At 38.8% G+C, this 15,760-nt stretch overlaps 1 protein-coding gene across 1 annotated transcript in view; it reads left to right on the forward strand.

Moving 5' to 3' along the window:
- LOC127178483 (lysophosphatidylcholine acyltransferase 1) overlaps positions 1-7,378 on the forward strand; it is a 36,176-nt gene extending 28,798 nt beyond the window's left edge. Inside the window, exons 10-14 of the mRNA XM_051131382.1 lie at positions 216-341; positions 2,033-2,186; positions 2,375-2,473; positions 2,619-2,760; positions 3,656-7,378. Coding sequence (XP_050987339.1) covers positions 216-341; positions 2,033-2,186; positions 2,375-2,473; positions 2,619-2,760; positions 3,656-3,807 — 673 coding nt within the window. The 3' untranslated portion in view covers positions 3,808-7,378. The remainder of the gene's footprint in view (positions 1-215; positions 342-2,032; positions 2,187-2,374; positions 2,474-2,618; positions 2,761-3,655) is intronic.
- The last annotated feature ends 8,382 nt before the right edge of the window (positions 7,379-15,760 follow it).

Below are 15,760 nucleotides of genomic sequence, written 5' to 3' on the forward strand. Positions count from 1 at the left end.
TTAAATTAAAACTTATTTTAGGTTGTTTTTTTTGTTTTTTTTGGCAACTCAATTACATTATTTAATCATTATTAAACTTATAGTATTGTTGTAGTTCACTCGCTACTGCATTCAGTTTCTTTTTGAGTAAGGAAAAGTATATAACAGAAATGAACAAATGAAACCGTGCTGTATGTGAGGACAGACTCGTGTCTGATGTCATGTTGTGTCTGAAGGGCCCTGCAGGTCCCCGTCACAGACTACTCGTTTGAGGACTGTCAGCTGGCCATGGCCGAGGGTCAGATCCGGCTGCCCGTCGACACGTGTCTGCTGGAGTTCGCTAAACTGGTGCGCAGTCTGGGGTGAGTCTCGCTTTTATTACAGACGCTGATGAGGACAATCAGCCCGCAGATGCTTCAGTGTCACCAAACATCAGATCAGGAACCGTGTAATTCTCGATGTCGATTTAGGGCCCTGTGAAACCAGTTTGGTTTCCCCAAATTCATTGTTTTTTCTTCAGTTATTTTTTGTTTTATTAATTACCTTTAGATTTCATTTTTTTCTGTTCTAATAATAAATATTAGTCATCAAAAATCGTAAGTGAAGTAATGAAATATATCCAGTTTATTAAAAGCTTAGAAAAAATTACATTTTGGGGCACTATGAAATCCATTTTATTTTTCCTTTTTTTTTTTTCTCCCTATATTTCAAAGTAACATCCATTTCCATTTTTTGTTTTAATATTTGAATTAAATTTTAGTAATTAAAAAATATACCTAGTTAATTGAAATAATGAAATGTATACAGTGCTTTATACAGTAATATTAAAGAAGATGTTCATGTCTTTCTTTCTTCAGTCATAAAGAAATTATGTTTTTTGAGGAAAACATTTCAGCATTTTTCTCCATATAATGGACTGATATGGTGCCCCGAGTTTGAACTTCCAAAATACAGTTTAAATGCGGCTTCAAACGATCCCAGCCGAGGAAGAAGGGTCTTATCTAGTGAAATGATCGGTTTAGTTTCATTAAAAAAATACAATTTATATACTTTTTAATGTCAAACGCTGGTCTTGTCTTTCTCTCCCTGAACTCTGTGTATTCTGGTTCAAGACAGTTAGTGTATGTCGAAAAACTCCAATCGTATTTTCTCCCTCAACTTCAAAAATCATTTCAAAATCATCCTACATCACTGCAGAAGTACAGACACAGTGTTTACAAAGTGAACATGCAAAGAAGATCAAACACCCTTAACAAAAAAGGTAAAACAGCGATATAGGACGATTCTGAAGTTGAGGGAGAACATGAGATGGAAGTTTTTCGACATACACTAACTGACATGAACCAGAACAAAAACAGTTCAGGGAGAGAAAGACAAGACGAGCGTTTGACATTAAACAGTATTTTAATTGTATTATTGTTATGAAAATATCCAATTGTTTCGCTAGATAAGACCCTTCTTCCTCAGCTGGGATCGTTTACAACCGCATTTGTGATCGTTTGAAGTTGCATTATATGGAGAAAAATCCTGAAATGTTTTCCTCAATATACATCATTTCTTTGCGACTGAAGAAAGAAAGACACGGAACATCTTGGATGACAAGGGGGTGAGTACATTATCTGTAAATTGTTGTTCTGGAAGTGGGCTTCTCCTTTAAAGGAAGTTTGTATTTTTATTTTTTATTTTTTCCTGGATTTACAATTTAATAAAAATAGTGAAAATAAAATGACGCATTAACAATTTAATATTTTAAAATGTATTAATAATTTTATTTGCTGCATAACAGGTTTACTGTTACAGTCAAAACATGGAAGAACAATTGTGAGCATTTTAATAATGTTATTGTTACTTTGAGATGTAAAATAGTAATGTATAAATCATGTGTCCTTGAGTGTGTAGTAATGAAATTCACATGATTACAGCAGTCCGTTTCATATTCACAGACACTAGTGCGTATGATGATTTGATGTGTGATTTCCGCATCACTGTGCTGATGTGAGTCTGTGCTGATGCTGAATGAGGTCTGTATTGAATTGTTTGTGTTGAATCTCAGGCTGAAGCGTGCAAACTCAGAGAAGCTGCTGCAGGATTATGGGAAGCGAGCTGCTAAGCTGCAGGGTCAGAGACTGAGTCTGGAGGATTTCGCCCAGTTCCTCGACCTGCCCGTGTCAGACGAGCTCAGACACATGTTCGCTCTCTTTGACGAGGTAAACTAGGCCTTTAGTGATAAACCATATCCATCCGAAGGGTTCTGAGCACGTGTTTTAATCGTTCATGATCAGATGTGAATGACTCAGATGTCCGTTATCTTTGTGGCTTCCTCCATCTTTTCACTGATTGGCTGTTGTTTCTGCGTAATGTCATTAAATTTTCCATCTGGTCTCTTTCTGAGCAGAATGAAGACCACTCGATGGACGTCCGGGAGTTTGTGATCGCCTTCTCTGTGGTGTGTCGGCCTGCAAAAACCCTGGACACCATCCGGTTGGCCTTCCAGGTGTGTGACTGTCATCCAATGAATAGATGATTCATTTTATTCATTCTATGATTCATTCATTTCATGGAACGAGTGAATGATTTCAAATGTGGTGGTGTTGATGATGTTCAGCTCTGAGAGTCTGGTGTTTTTGTGACGTCTTCAGATGTTTGAGGCAGAAGAGGACGGTGCGATCACAGAGAACGAGCTGATGTGCATCTTGAGGACGGCGCTGGGCGTCGGAGAGCTGAAAGTCGGTCGTCTGTTCAGAGCCGTCGATGAGGAGGACTCGGGCAAAATCACCTTCGGTGAGAGATGTCATCCTATTCCTGTACGAGACTCAGCATCACAACTGACCTGCTTCCTTTGATCTTGTTCCTGGAGTTCTTTAAAATGACGTCAGCTGACGTCACCTGAGTTTGTGTAAATGATAAGAAAATAATAATAATAGCGCTTGTGTTTAACACAGTGACCTAGGGCTGCACAGTTAATTGAAACAAAACTGGAATCAAACTAATGATGGGAATCGTTTATCATTATAAGAGAAGCCCCCTTCAGTTTTCCATCAAAATAAAACTTTGATGGTTTAATGTTTAAAAAATGAAGAAATTAAGGTTAAGATTTACTGTTGCAATTAAAAATGAAATAAGTATTTTTTTATTAAAGAAGAATATTTTAACTTTAATATGTTTTATTGTTTTTGTGATTTTTATATTTGTATTTAGTAATAATAATAATAATAATAATTTTATTATTATCATCATCATATTTTTCTTAAATACTTGATTTTTTTTTACAGTGAAATTACAATAGTATTTTATTTTTATTATTATCATTATTATTGTCTTATTATATTATTGTTATTATTTTTATTTTATAGCCATTTTGATATATAATCACTTCTGCTAAAATTGTGCAACCCTACAAACAAGCACACCAAACCTGATTTGAAATTGCATTTTTTTTTTTTTAATCACAAAAAAAGTGCTATTTGCCCAAATCATGCACCTATTTTTTTATTTTTTGTAGTTACCCCATAGAAATGTGTAGTTATTTAGGCAGCCGCATCAGTCCACGCTGAAGGTGCGGCTGTGATGTGAATCTGTCAGATGTGATGCTGAACTAAAGATAACGTGTTCATGTTGTCAGTGTGTTGTTTTCCCGCTTTGACTCTTGTTCCTCTGCCGTGTCCGGTGCTGGCAGAGAGCTTTAGGGAGTTTGCCGATCAGCATCCAGACTTCGCCGAGCAGTACCTCTACTCGGACAACGCAGGCTTCGGCAGCAGCTCCCCGTCCCACGCCGCCAACGGCTTCTGCGCCGACTTCAGCCCCAGCGAGCAGAAGAAACTCGACTGAGCGTCGCTGCAATGTTTACTTCCTGCTGTCCGTGACATCTGATTGGTTCCTTTACGCTTGCTGGTTTTCTCTTCCTCTCAGCATCTTTATTTTAAAAGCAAATTGAAGGGAATTTGTTTCTTTCTATCTCTCTCTTTTTTTTTTGGTAAAAGACATACTTGAAAGCCAAGCACTTATTTCGTTTCTCATGAGGTGATTTATTTGTGTGACTGATACTGACCGACTGTGCATGTTTTTGAAATACGGGATGAAAACATCCAGTCAGTAATGAATCCTGATGTTTTTTTCGCTCTCATTCGGTCCCTCGCCGTCCACGCCGTTTTCCGTCTTTTCATGACTGTAGATGCCTTTATGAATTCATAAGTGAGTATTTGCATGGGCTCGATGCTTGATAACAGTATTACTCAGTATTTGACTATCTGATCGTTGAGCGCCAGTGACAGATATCTGAACTCTGTCTCCTCCTGCTGGACGGACGCGAGCATCAGATTTGAGGTGCAAAATACGACTGGATGAAGTGCTGGTCTGAATCAGAATGAGCCAGTTTTTATTATATCTCCTGATTCCTTAATATTTCGTCCCTTCGCTCAGGGGAAAGCGGCTAACGGTGTTTGTTTTGGGTATGTGTGTGTGTGTGTGTGTGTGTGTGTGTTTTATTTCTTTTCTCATCCTTTTGTACAGTCCGTTGCACATTTACGAATTCTGGATGTCCAGTAATCAATTCATGATCACATCACAATCAGCTGGGGTTTTTTTGGAGGGTCATTTAATTATTTTTTACATTTTATTTTGATTTACTTCAGGTACTGAAATAAACTGCTAAAATCTTGCTTAATATGGACCAAATACAGAATAATGACTGTGGTGTAGTTAGAGAATCAGGAATCTGAACAATGTTACTCATTAGATGTAGTCGATAACAGAGCGTTTACCTTTTTGATAAACATATTCCTGTATTTTTCTATTTTTCACTCACAGAGGCAAGTTAAAATTTGACTTCAAGTCTGATAATTTGGCCAATACAAGTGGCTTATTCTAATACTATAGTACATTTTTATCTGCATTTTACATCAAGTAAAGTCTTCCTTTCTTCATTTGAGCTTCGGTTTCTTCACGTGAACAATCAGAGTCTGACTGATGTCACATTCAATCCCTAATGAGTGATGTTTTGTGGTAAATGGACAATTTGTTTTCATGCTTTAACAAACAGCCGAGTGAATAAATCTACTGCCTGATGTAATTGAAAACATTTATTGAATCACATTTTTTTTTTTTTCCCCATTTGAACAACACAGTGAGTCTGAAGTCAAGCGATATACAGTTATTTTCTTAAAGTTTGGTCTTAAATTTGATTTACCACAGAGATTTCAAAAGTTCAAGAGATTATTTTGCTAAAGGATGCTGTTATTATTCATAACCTTTTTATAAGATTTTTTTTATGGTTGATGAACTAATGTGAAGATGCAGGTTTGATTTCCTGAGGTTCGATCAGTTTAGTCTCCACAGCGTTTCACCGACACCTCAGTCGTCTGCGTTTATTACAATCTGGCATGTTTGATTCACACTTCAGTTTTCTAGTGAAGTCCGTCGGACCCTTCAAAGGCCTTCGCTGTCAGTTCTCAATTCAACTCACATTTTTGGCAAAGCAATATTTTATCGATGTCACCACCTTTTTAAAAAAATGATTTCTGATATGTATTTTGAATATTCCGAGTGCTGGGCATTTTGTGAATTTTGATATACATAAAAGAATTTCTTCTCACTGCCATGACAGATCTGTGATCTAAAGTGTTATTTTCAGATTGACCTGGTTAACTGGTATGATTAGCTTCTGTCGTTCTACACTTTCTGTGACGTTTTCCTTGCTGATGGTGTTATGTATGTACTTACTAGGGTTACAGTTTCTCTTTTTTTCCAAAATGATAGAGATTTCACAAAGATTACTGTTGGCCTTGAATTTCAGTGTAATTTTAATGAGGAAAAGAGAATGTATTGACAATCCATCACAATCAGCAGTCAAAAGCGCATCATTTCAGTGGCAATAGTCTCAAACGGGAAGCGGTGAGTGGTGGATCTGGAGCCTGACGTACGGAGTCTCTGTACTCATGACGGCCCCGGTCTCCGGCTCATCTCAGTCCGTCTCGGTCCGTGGTTTTTCTCCCGTTTTCTCAATTTGATGTGTATTTACTTGTGCTGGCACTTTAGATTTGGAAGCTTTCTTTTCGTGAATCCTCTGACAAATGTGACGGTTTGCTGGTGTTCATGTACATGTGAACGGTTACATGTTACAGTGATCGGTTTCTGTGTTACAGTAACTGGTTACTATGTTACAGGGATCGTTTCTTTGTTACAGTAACTGGTTACTTATGTTACAGTGATTGGTTTCTGTGTTACAGTGATCGGTTACGATGTTACAGTAACTGTTACAGTGATTGGTGACTGTTAAAGATATTGGTTTCTGTGTTATAGTGGTCGGTTTCTGTGTTACAGTAACTGGCTACTATGTTACAGTGATCATTACTGTGTTGCAGTGATTGGTTTCTGTGTTACAGTAACTGGGTATGTTACACTGATTGGTTACTGTATTACAGTATTTTTTTTTTTTTTTTTTTTTTTTTTTTTTTACACTGTTGCAGTCATCAGTTGCTGTGTTACAGTGGCTTTGTTTTGATATGTATCTGTACAGATGATACTGGATTGAGCAGAAAGGGATTGTGGGTTTGCTCTGGATCTGATGGGAATCATTGTCTGTCTGTTTGTAAAAATCATGAAGCCTGTTTTTTGTTTTTTTGTTTTTTTTCATTGTAATTGTATTTTTGTAACAAACACACATTTACACCAAATTCACATTATTATAATGAAACAAAGTGTTATTTCTGAGAAGAAAATAAAATGTAATGTTGTTTTGAATGAAACAATCACTTTTGGTGTTTCAATACTGTATTAGACTAATGAGAATAACAAAGAAAAACAAATACGTATTAAATTGTCAAGAAAATGTCATAAAAATATCTCAATAGTTTCACTTGCTGAATTGGCTGGAATTGTATTGAATTAAGTCATATGTAATAATCAGAAATGTGTGATCTGAGCAAACCTCGGTCTCCTTTCTGACAAACAGAAGTGGTGATTTAAGATGGAAAGAGTTTTGTTTTTCATTGTTTTCATCATTTTTGTAATGAAATGAGGACCCAGCATCTCTAGTGTATACCTTTTTTTTTGTTTTGTTTTTTCTCCACAGTAGAGTTTATTTTAAATACCTCACAGAAGACCTGCTCTGCTGTGTTCATAAAAGTTCCTGTATTTATTTCTCTGGTGTCTGTGACGTGTGTCTAGCGCTGAGCTGAAGAAGAGAGGCTGAACTCCTCCAGGTCATGTGTCTTTCTGATGGCTCTTCTGACACTCGTCCAGCTGAAGTAGATGTTAGCTCTGTTTTCTATTTTGCCCTGACTTTTATTTTGTAATGTATCAAAAGAGTCATTTTTACAAGATTCCTGGGCTTGTCCGTTTTGACTGCTATGAAATGACTTGTCATTCTGACTCTTTAATAAAAAAGGGACACTTGACCACATTCTCTCTGGCTCTGCTTGTTTTCTGTAGTAACTCTGTCGCCCTCTAGAGGAGCGGATGGGCTTTTCCTCTGAAACACCAGCGCTGCTGATGAGCTTGTGATGCTGGTTTCAGATCGTCATCGTATAAAAACAGATAAAAGTTCATGTGGTATTTCTTAACTTTTATATTGTCTTTTCAGGGTATCTGCAGATGGTAAAGTCGTAATTTGCCCTTCCACAAATTCTCTTAAATTTAAAAAATGAATACTTTCTCAGTATTTTTTTGTTATTGTTTTGTTTTCCAGTACGTCTATCTAAAATCCTAAAATCATGATAGATTTACATGAGATGCAAATTGAAGATGTTTTCTGAGAAATTTAGCAGGTTTAAGTGAGTTCATGCTTAAATCAAAAACAAATATCTTTTGCTGTTGAATGAAAACTTTTGTCTTTGAATATATACTGCTTTCTTCTGCCACTTCAATACGCTGTATACACCGTAATTATGAAACAAAACCACATATTTGTACTAAACAACTGTGAAATTAATGTGGAAAAAATATACTCTGAACCTCATGTGGATTTGCACAAACTGAGAAAGTCAAAAACTGTTGTCCCACTCTCCCCTACTCTGCCTTTTACTATAGTGTGTGTGTATTCATTCATTCATTCATTCTTTTGTACAGTGTATAGAATGCTGGATGTGGTGATTGTTTAATGGACCGATGTGATTGAATGATCAGTCATGGATCAGCGTCTCCTGAAGCTCATCACTGTTTTTCCTGCTTCTCTCATAAATGCACGAGTGGATCTGATGAATAGTAAAAGATCACTGATTGACAACAGAGTTCCTCCCGCTGCGTCCTTGTTCTCACAGAAGTGGTTTTCATCAAATGACGGATGAAATTCTCTCTTAATTGGCTCCAGTCAGGTGTGCGGCGGAAAGCGGCTCTATGGAGGATTGTTTAAAAGCAGTGAGTCTTACCATGACTGTCACTCTGAGGAATCTCTCATTGAGTGTGAAAGAGAGACGTCGTCTGGACCATGACTGCTCTGGCATACATCATTCATATACCATACATTCACTGCTTTCTTCTGCCACTGCTTTTTTTTTTTTTTTTTTTTTTTTTTTTTTTTTTGGGTACCATGACACTTTTTGTTTACCACCATTAGGAATCGAGCAGCGAGAAACTCAGTTTGGCATTAAATGTGAAATCTGCAGATCCACATCAAACCTTCAATCTGTTTGATCATGTTAGCAGGTGGCGTGTGCTGAAAATGAATCTCTGAAAGGTGTTGATTATTGAATTAGCCCTGTCAGCCACTAATGATAATAATATTTGTTCAAAGGGCATGCTGGGATATGAATTACCACACGGCAGTGCCGTTTGATAAACACCACATTATTTTTGTGTTATTATGCTGTTTTGTAAAAGGTACATAAGTGTGTTATTTTAGGATTATTTATATACTTTATAATTATATTATATATTAGATTATATAGATTAGATTATATTGCTTTTTTATTATTATATAGAGTTTCACTGTAATTTTAGTTTCATTTTTAGTAGTTTTGTTATATGCTTTTGTTGTTTTTATTTTTTATTATTATTTTTAAATACTACAATGTTAAGTTTAATTTATTTTCAGTTTTAGTTTTTATTTATTTCCATTTAGTAAGTATTGGCCTGTTTTCACAGACAGTGGTTCTCATCTCCAGTCCTGCAGATTTCGTATGTCTCCCTCATTTAACGATCCTGATTCAGATCATCAGCTCGTTAGGAGAAAGATCCATGAACTGAACTGAGTGTCAGATTCAAATACAAAATGTGCAGAGCAGTGGGCCCTGAGAACTGGAGTTGAGAACCACTGAGTTAGGACATTGAAGTAATTTTTATATATGTGTCTTTACTGGTGTCCATCTTGAGACAAAACAAAGACGCTGATATATTTTAACATAAGTCAGTGCAAGTTTCTTTCAGATGAGACAGCACAGACAGTTAAGTCTGGGACTAGGCATTGAGTCTGTCTGCGAAACCGGGAAATAGTGACTCAAATTGACCTTATTTCATGTAGTTGCAGGGCTTTCTTTCTTTCTTTCTTTAATGACTGAATGAATGAATGAAAACATTTTAGGTTTTAGTAACAACAATAACCCTGGTACTTAAAAAGTATATTGAGGGGACCAGGGCTAGTTTTCATTATTTTTCCCATTTCTGAACAGATATAAACCAGTATAAACCAGAGCTGTTGAACATTTACACTGTTCTTGTTCAAAAACAAAACAAAATTAAAAAAAATTTGGGGGCCTGTTGTCACAAAGACCTTTTCAACTAACAGTAATCTTTCAAACAATTATGATGTAAACAAAACATACTGTTAAAAATAAATTAATAATATAGTTATAGATTGAGTGATGAAAAATCCTCTCATCCTGAGAACAAGGTTCAGTCTTTCAGTTCATTTTTTAGTGAATTAAATGTTCAGTAATCACCACAAAATTAATCATGTTGGCCATATTATGCTGTCAGTTTTCCTAAATGTTGTCAGTTAATCATGTCTGATTCCCTTTTGAAAACAGTCTCTCATGTTGTGTATACATGCTTATGGGGAAACTTGAATGCTGAAGTCTGATTTGTTCACTGTTCATGTAGCTGCACGAACAAATGGCATTTCAGCCCCATCAAAACAGGTGGAGCTGACTGTCTATATAAGTCGGCACTGAATGCCATTTCATCAGAAGTTTCTCCTTCAGCACGAAGATCATCTCCTCTCTGGACTCTGAAGAAGAAGAAGAAAGAATTCTGCATACTTGCCATAGAAAAGACCCAACAGAGGAAAGACACTCTTCTTCAGAACTAATGTCAGTTCACTCAAAAAGCTCAGACCCCTTTGCGCCCAACTCCAGGCTTGGGAAGCCATCCTAGGCATCTCAGTTTGGGTTCTGCCAACTATATAACAAGATTACTTGCTCCAGTTCGCGTGTAGGCCCCCTCGTTATTCAAACTTCGGTACAGGACAATGATGAACACATTCTCTGGTCTGAAGTGCAAAGTCTGCTTGCAAAAGACACTTTGGAGACAGTTCCACCAGCGAACAGCAAGTCAGGCTTTTACAGCTGTTACTTCCTTGTTTCCAAGAAAGATAGTGGGCTCAGGCCCATTCATGACCTCAGACACCCAAACCTAATGAAATGGCCATTTAGGATGTTAACGTTGAAGCCGATCCTCACGCAAATATGCCCAGGGGACTATTTTTTGTCAGTAGATCCGGAAGATGTTTACTTTCACATCCAGATAACCCCTCATCACAGACCGAGATTCGCGTTTGAGGGGATGGCTTATCAATATACAGTTCTGCCTTTCGGACTGTCTCTGGCTCCACACACTTTTACAAAATGCGTGGACATGGCTCTTTCCCCTCTGTGTTAGCCAGATTGGAGCAGGAACTTCTTGCTCACAGGTTGCTGCTACTCAGCCACCTAGTGTGCCATGGGCTCAAATCAATTTAATTCAATTTAAATCAATTCAAATTTATTTGTATAGCGCTTTTCATGATACATATCATTGCAAAGCGACTTTACAGCAAATTAAAGTTTTACAATATGTTTAATTGTAGCTTACTAGTAGTGACTATGTCAAGCTGATGTACATATGGCAGAGATAATTTAGCCGATCATCTTCCTAGGGATAGTTACCGATTCGGCCCAGATGTGGGCCTGGCTCGTGCTAGGATGCTTATTGACAATTTAGAAGCTAGCTGCGATCCATTGGGCCTGACCTCCAGAAGGAAGGTGGTCACTGTACAAGGGCAGCCTTTTATGGAGCACCACGTCTTTGTCCATTTGGACAACGTGGCAGTGGTAGCCTTTATAAGTCACCAAATCGGTTTCAGGTCATGCTCCCTCTACAGGATCTTGCTCACTCAAGGCAGTTCACGTCCCGGGCAGGCTGAACCAAAGAGCGGGCATGTTGTCCCAGGGCAATGTGTCTCCAGAAGAATGGAGACTACATCCCCAAGTGGCTCCGACAATATGGTCTGTCTTTGGAAGGGCAAAGGTGGACCTTTTCACGTCGGAAGACAGCTCTCACTGCCCAACTTATTTATCGAAGGAGCAAGATGTTCTGACCCACTATTAGCCCATTGCTCATCTGCATGCCTTTCTACAATTGGCCCACTTCCTCTGATCATCAGACAAGTCAAGAAGATTGGATGCTCTGTCCTTCTGATGGCCCCACTCTGGAGGAACCAGATGTGGTTCCCTGAAGTTGATTCAGCTGCTGTTGGTAGTCCCTTGGCCAATTGAGGAAGGACCTCCTCTCCCAAGTAAGAGCCATGATTTGGCAAGTCTGGCCCGAGCTGTGGAGTGTTCATGTTTGGTCCCTCCAATGGGAGTTTTTACATCTCCCTATGAGGGTAACTAACACCATTTTGGAGGCTAGAACCCACTCTGTGAGATGCCTCTATGCCCTTACGTGGTCTTTGTTCTCTAACTGGTTTGCAGTCTAGAATAAGGACCCGTCCTCATGTGATGTCTCACCCATTCTAACCTTTCTGCAAGAACTTCTGGACAAGGGGCACACCCCTTCCACACTCAAAGTATGTTTCAGCTAGCTGGCCAGGCAATCAGAAAAAACTACCTTGTTGTTAAGTTCCTGAGGGGAACTTGGAGATTGAAACTAGCTCATCCTCATACTGCGCTGACCTGGGACTTATCCACAGTCCTCAGACCCTTTGAGGCCCTCCTTTTGAGCTGCTCCATTCAGCCAATTTACAGCCCCATTCGCTTAGGACCGCCCTCCTATTGGCTTTAGTGTTGGTCAAGTGAGTGGGCAATCTGCAAGCACTTTCAGTTATTGCTTCCTGCCATGAGTTTGGGTCTAACCAGTGTAAAGTCATCCTCAAACCAAAGTGCCCAAGGCACTCTCCATTCCATTCAGAGCATGTGTTATCACCCTTCTAGCTAACTCAGAGAGCGAAAGAGTCCTAATTCACTTTGCTCGGTTTCGGGCTCTTAGAGTTTACGTAAGGCCACTTTAGGCAATCAGAGCAGCTCTTTGTATGCTTCAGGGGCCATTCTATCAGGCTGCCAGTTACAAAGCAGAAACTATCCTGCTGAATAGTTGATGCTATAGCCCTGATTTACACCTCAATGGGCTTACAGTGTCTTATTTGAGTGAGGGCCCACTCCACCAGAGAAATGACCTTCTCCTGGGCTTGGTTCAGCGGAGTCTTGATCGGACATATCTGTGCAGCAAGCAAACCTGTGCCTTTACTAGGTTTTATAACTTGGACATTCCTGCTCTTCAGGCATGGATCTTGTCTGCATAATCACCCTGTTTCGCTACATGATTGGAAAAGGTCTATGTTATGTAGACCCCGGGCTTGTGACCTGGGTCTCGTTATTAGCTCATTCTTTTTAGGGGCCCTCACTACAGGTGATCTGGGGCTGGACTTGCAAAGCAGCTTTTGTTCTGCGCAATGTGATAGACTACTTTCAAAAGGTTATTAACGTAATTTCAGTTCCCTGAGATAATGGGAACAAGCGTTGTGTAGGCTGCCCTGCTATAAAGTTGCACCTGAGTTGACTGTAGCTATCATTCGAAAGATTCTGATGAAATGACATTCAGTGCCAACTTATATAGGCAGTCGGCTTTGGCCGTTTTGGTGGGATGAAATGGCATTTGTTCGTGCAGCTACATGAACATGAGCAAATCAGGCTTCAGCATTCAGAGTAAACAGGAGTTTCTGCATAAGCGCCTTTATGCAACGCTCATTCCCGATATCTCACCGGACCATTTACCATCTCATGTATGGTAGAAACTGCTGTATGGCTCTAAATGAACAGAAACCTGTTCTGTAAATGGTGGAGAATTCTAATATTCTTTACTGTCTGTTGAAGTGGTTTGGTTTGGCAGAGTCAGATGAAGGTTTGTGTTCTTATCATCAACATCATCACCACAGGTCTTTGCTGTTGTTTGGCTGTGAATCTGTGATATGTGTGAAAGGGTAGGATGATAACCTCTGTTTGATCTGGTATTTGCTGCGCTGGAGCCAAACTGCTGTCTCACCTCCACATATGCCGTCTTCAGATGATTAATGCTCAGCCTCAGGCCAAGATTAACACGCTGAAATATCATCACATCGCCACAATCATGCCACACACTTCCCTAAATCCACACATGTTGACTTCATTCAATGAGCAGTGCTTTGGGCCATTGAGATCTCCTCAGTGTCTCAGTGGTTTCGCTTTCTGTGTGTTAATAAAGAGCAAAATTTCCTACTCCTCAGACGTTTCTCCTCTGTAATCTCATGTGTGTCTCATCTGGAAATCTCAGCCATGTTTCGAAATGTGCACCAAAGTCTTTGCTTACAGAACAACAGCCACTAGCACACTGAAACGAGAGATTTGGAAGTAGAAGTACTGAAATAGTACTATCTTATAGAATATACTCTAATTATCCATGTATTTATTTATTTACAGCTCTAGATGCAGAATCAGAATGTTTCTAGTTGGCCTAAGTTTTGTTTTCTTATTTTAAGCATCAATCTGTTTTGTTCAAGTTTGTTTTGAAAACAAGAAAAATACACTTCGTAGCAAATTAGCTCAAAAGAAAAAAATATTTATGATTAATTATAACTGGTTATAATTAATTATGAATATTTTGATCAGATCTTAAAATTAACTGTAGCAGAATTAATATTAAAATTATTTGATCTGTTCGTCCACCGAATAGACAAGTATAATCATTTATCAATTCTAGGAAAGGTTATTTTCTGGCCAAGAAAGAATAACTTTCCTACTTTAGTCAGTACTAGCAGTAACTTAACATGTAGTAAAATCAAATGTAGCATGTAGCAAGATCAAACACTCAGGGACTTCAAATTGTGAACAGCACACAGAGACAATCAGTTGTGAATACATAGAATTTAATAAATGGGACTGCAGCTAACATACAACTAAACTAAGCAAAACAAAACACGTGTACATATACATAGAGGAAGAAAGTGAGAAGAGAGAGAGAGAGAAGACAAAGAATGGCAGTATTTAGCATCAATTATCCAGTGACCTCATGAGAATCATCAGAGAAGCAAAATCACCTTAAAAAGGGGCTCAACTTAAAACACGCATCTAGATAGTTGTAAAGGTTACTTGCATTGGCTTTGTTGCTGAAAAAGCGTCCTGATGCGGTAGACAATCGATGAATTCTTTTAAGGCATGCTGGAGGTTTTCTCTAGTTCTTCTGAAGATAGGAAAATCCACAGCGAGTCGACAAAGTTACTTGAAGATAAACTGCCGTTCTTGGAGAATGTCTCGAAGGGTTTGAGCAATGATTGGTTTGAGTTAGGGTATTTTGATAGTTTCCCATTTGCATGTTTATTGCTGGTCTGGGGAAATGATGCGGTTTTACCCAAAATATAGTACAAACAGTATGATGTATTTTCTAATCACATGGTGTACACCATTGTTAAGGAAATCAAGAGCAGATCGTTTTGATACCAAGAATGAAACTTCTAGAGGATATTAAACCAGAGATACATTCATACACTGAAAATGCGCATTTAGAGATTCACGAGTTCACCCTTACATCTAATCTGGTTGAGCAATATTTTGGTGCGCTGTCCTAGGGGAAGGGCTCCGAGCCCAGAATATGGCCCGAACCCAGAGAACTCCCCCTATCCCAAGTATGGGATGAGAATAGATTAAGAGTGAAGAATTGGGGTGGAGGAGGGATGCCGGAAAACCGTCGAATGACAGAGGCAAGTCGGCTGTGTGCATATATATGACTTGTGCTAGTTCAGATGATTAGCTAGACGAGTTACACCTGTGCCGAATTGGTTGATTATCTGAACATGCTCCTCCCGAACCTTGTTTTTAAAACATTATTTAACTAGTACAAATAGCGAGGGGTAACTGGGCTAATGTAGGTCACCAAGCAGTTTGGTGCTTGGTTCTGGTGATTGCCTCCTCCGTGGAATGTTTTTGAAGTCCAATGGGGAGACAAGAACTGATCTGTCTAGCATCTTTGTGATAGTGAGGAGGGAACCATAGACCATTAACAGCCATATAAATGTAGAACGTGAGGCCATGTCTGTAATTTATATGCAAATGTCAAAAGACTAAAGGGGTCCCTAAAACATAAAGCCTAAATGATCATTGATGATCCTAAGCAGATGCTACAACTGTTTTGCAAAAGATTAAAAATGCAATGAAGAATAATCTTTCAAATGCAGCCCCATTGTCTCCTGGTGTTGCTTCTGCTCTGGATTTGAGAATGTTTATTGAAATGAAGGAGCAGATGAGGAGGTGTCAGAGCGGGAGGAGGAGGAGGAGACATGGGAAGGTGCTCATCCTTCATATTCCATCTGCTGTGGTCAGTGCAAGAGTGTCTGCTTCTACCT

This window comes from Labeo rohita, chromosome 16 (genome assembly GCF_022985175.1).
Source record: "Labeo rohita strain BAU-BD-2019 chromosome 16, IGBB_LRoh.1.0, whole genome shotgun sequence".
Lineage (NCBI taxonomy): Eukaryota > Metazoa > Chordata > Actinopteri > Cypriniformes > Cyprinidae > Labeo > Labeo rohita.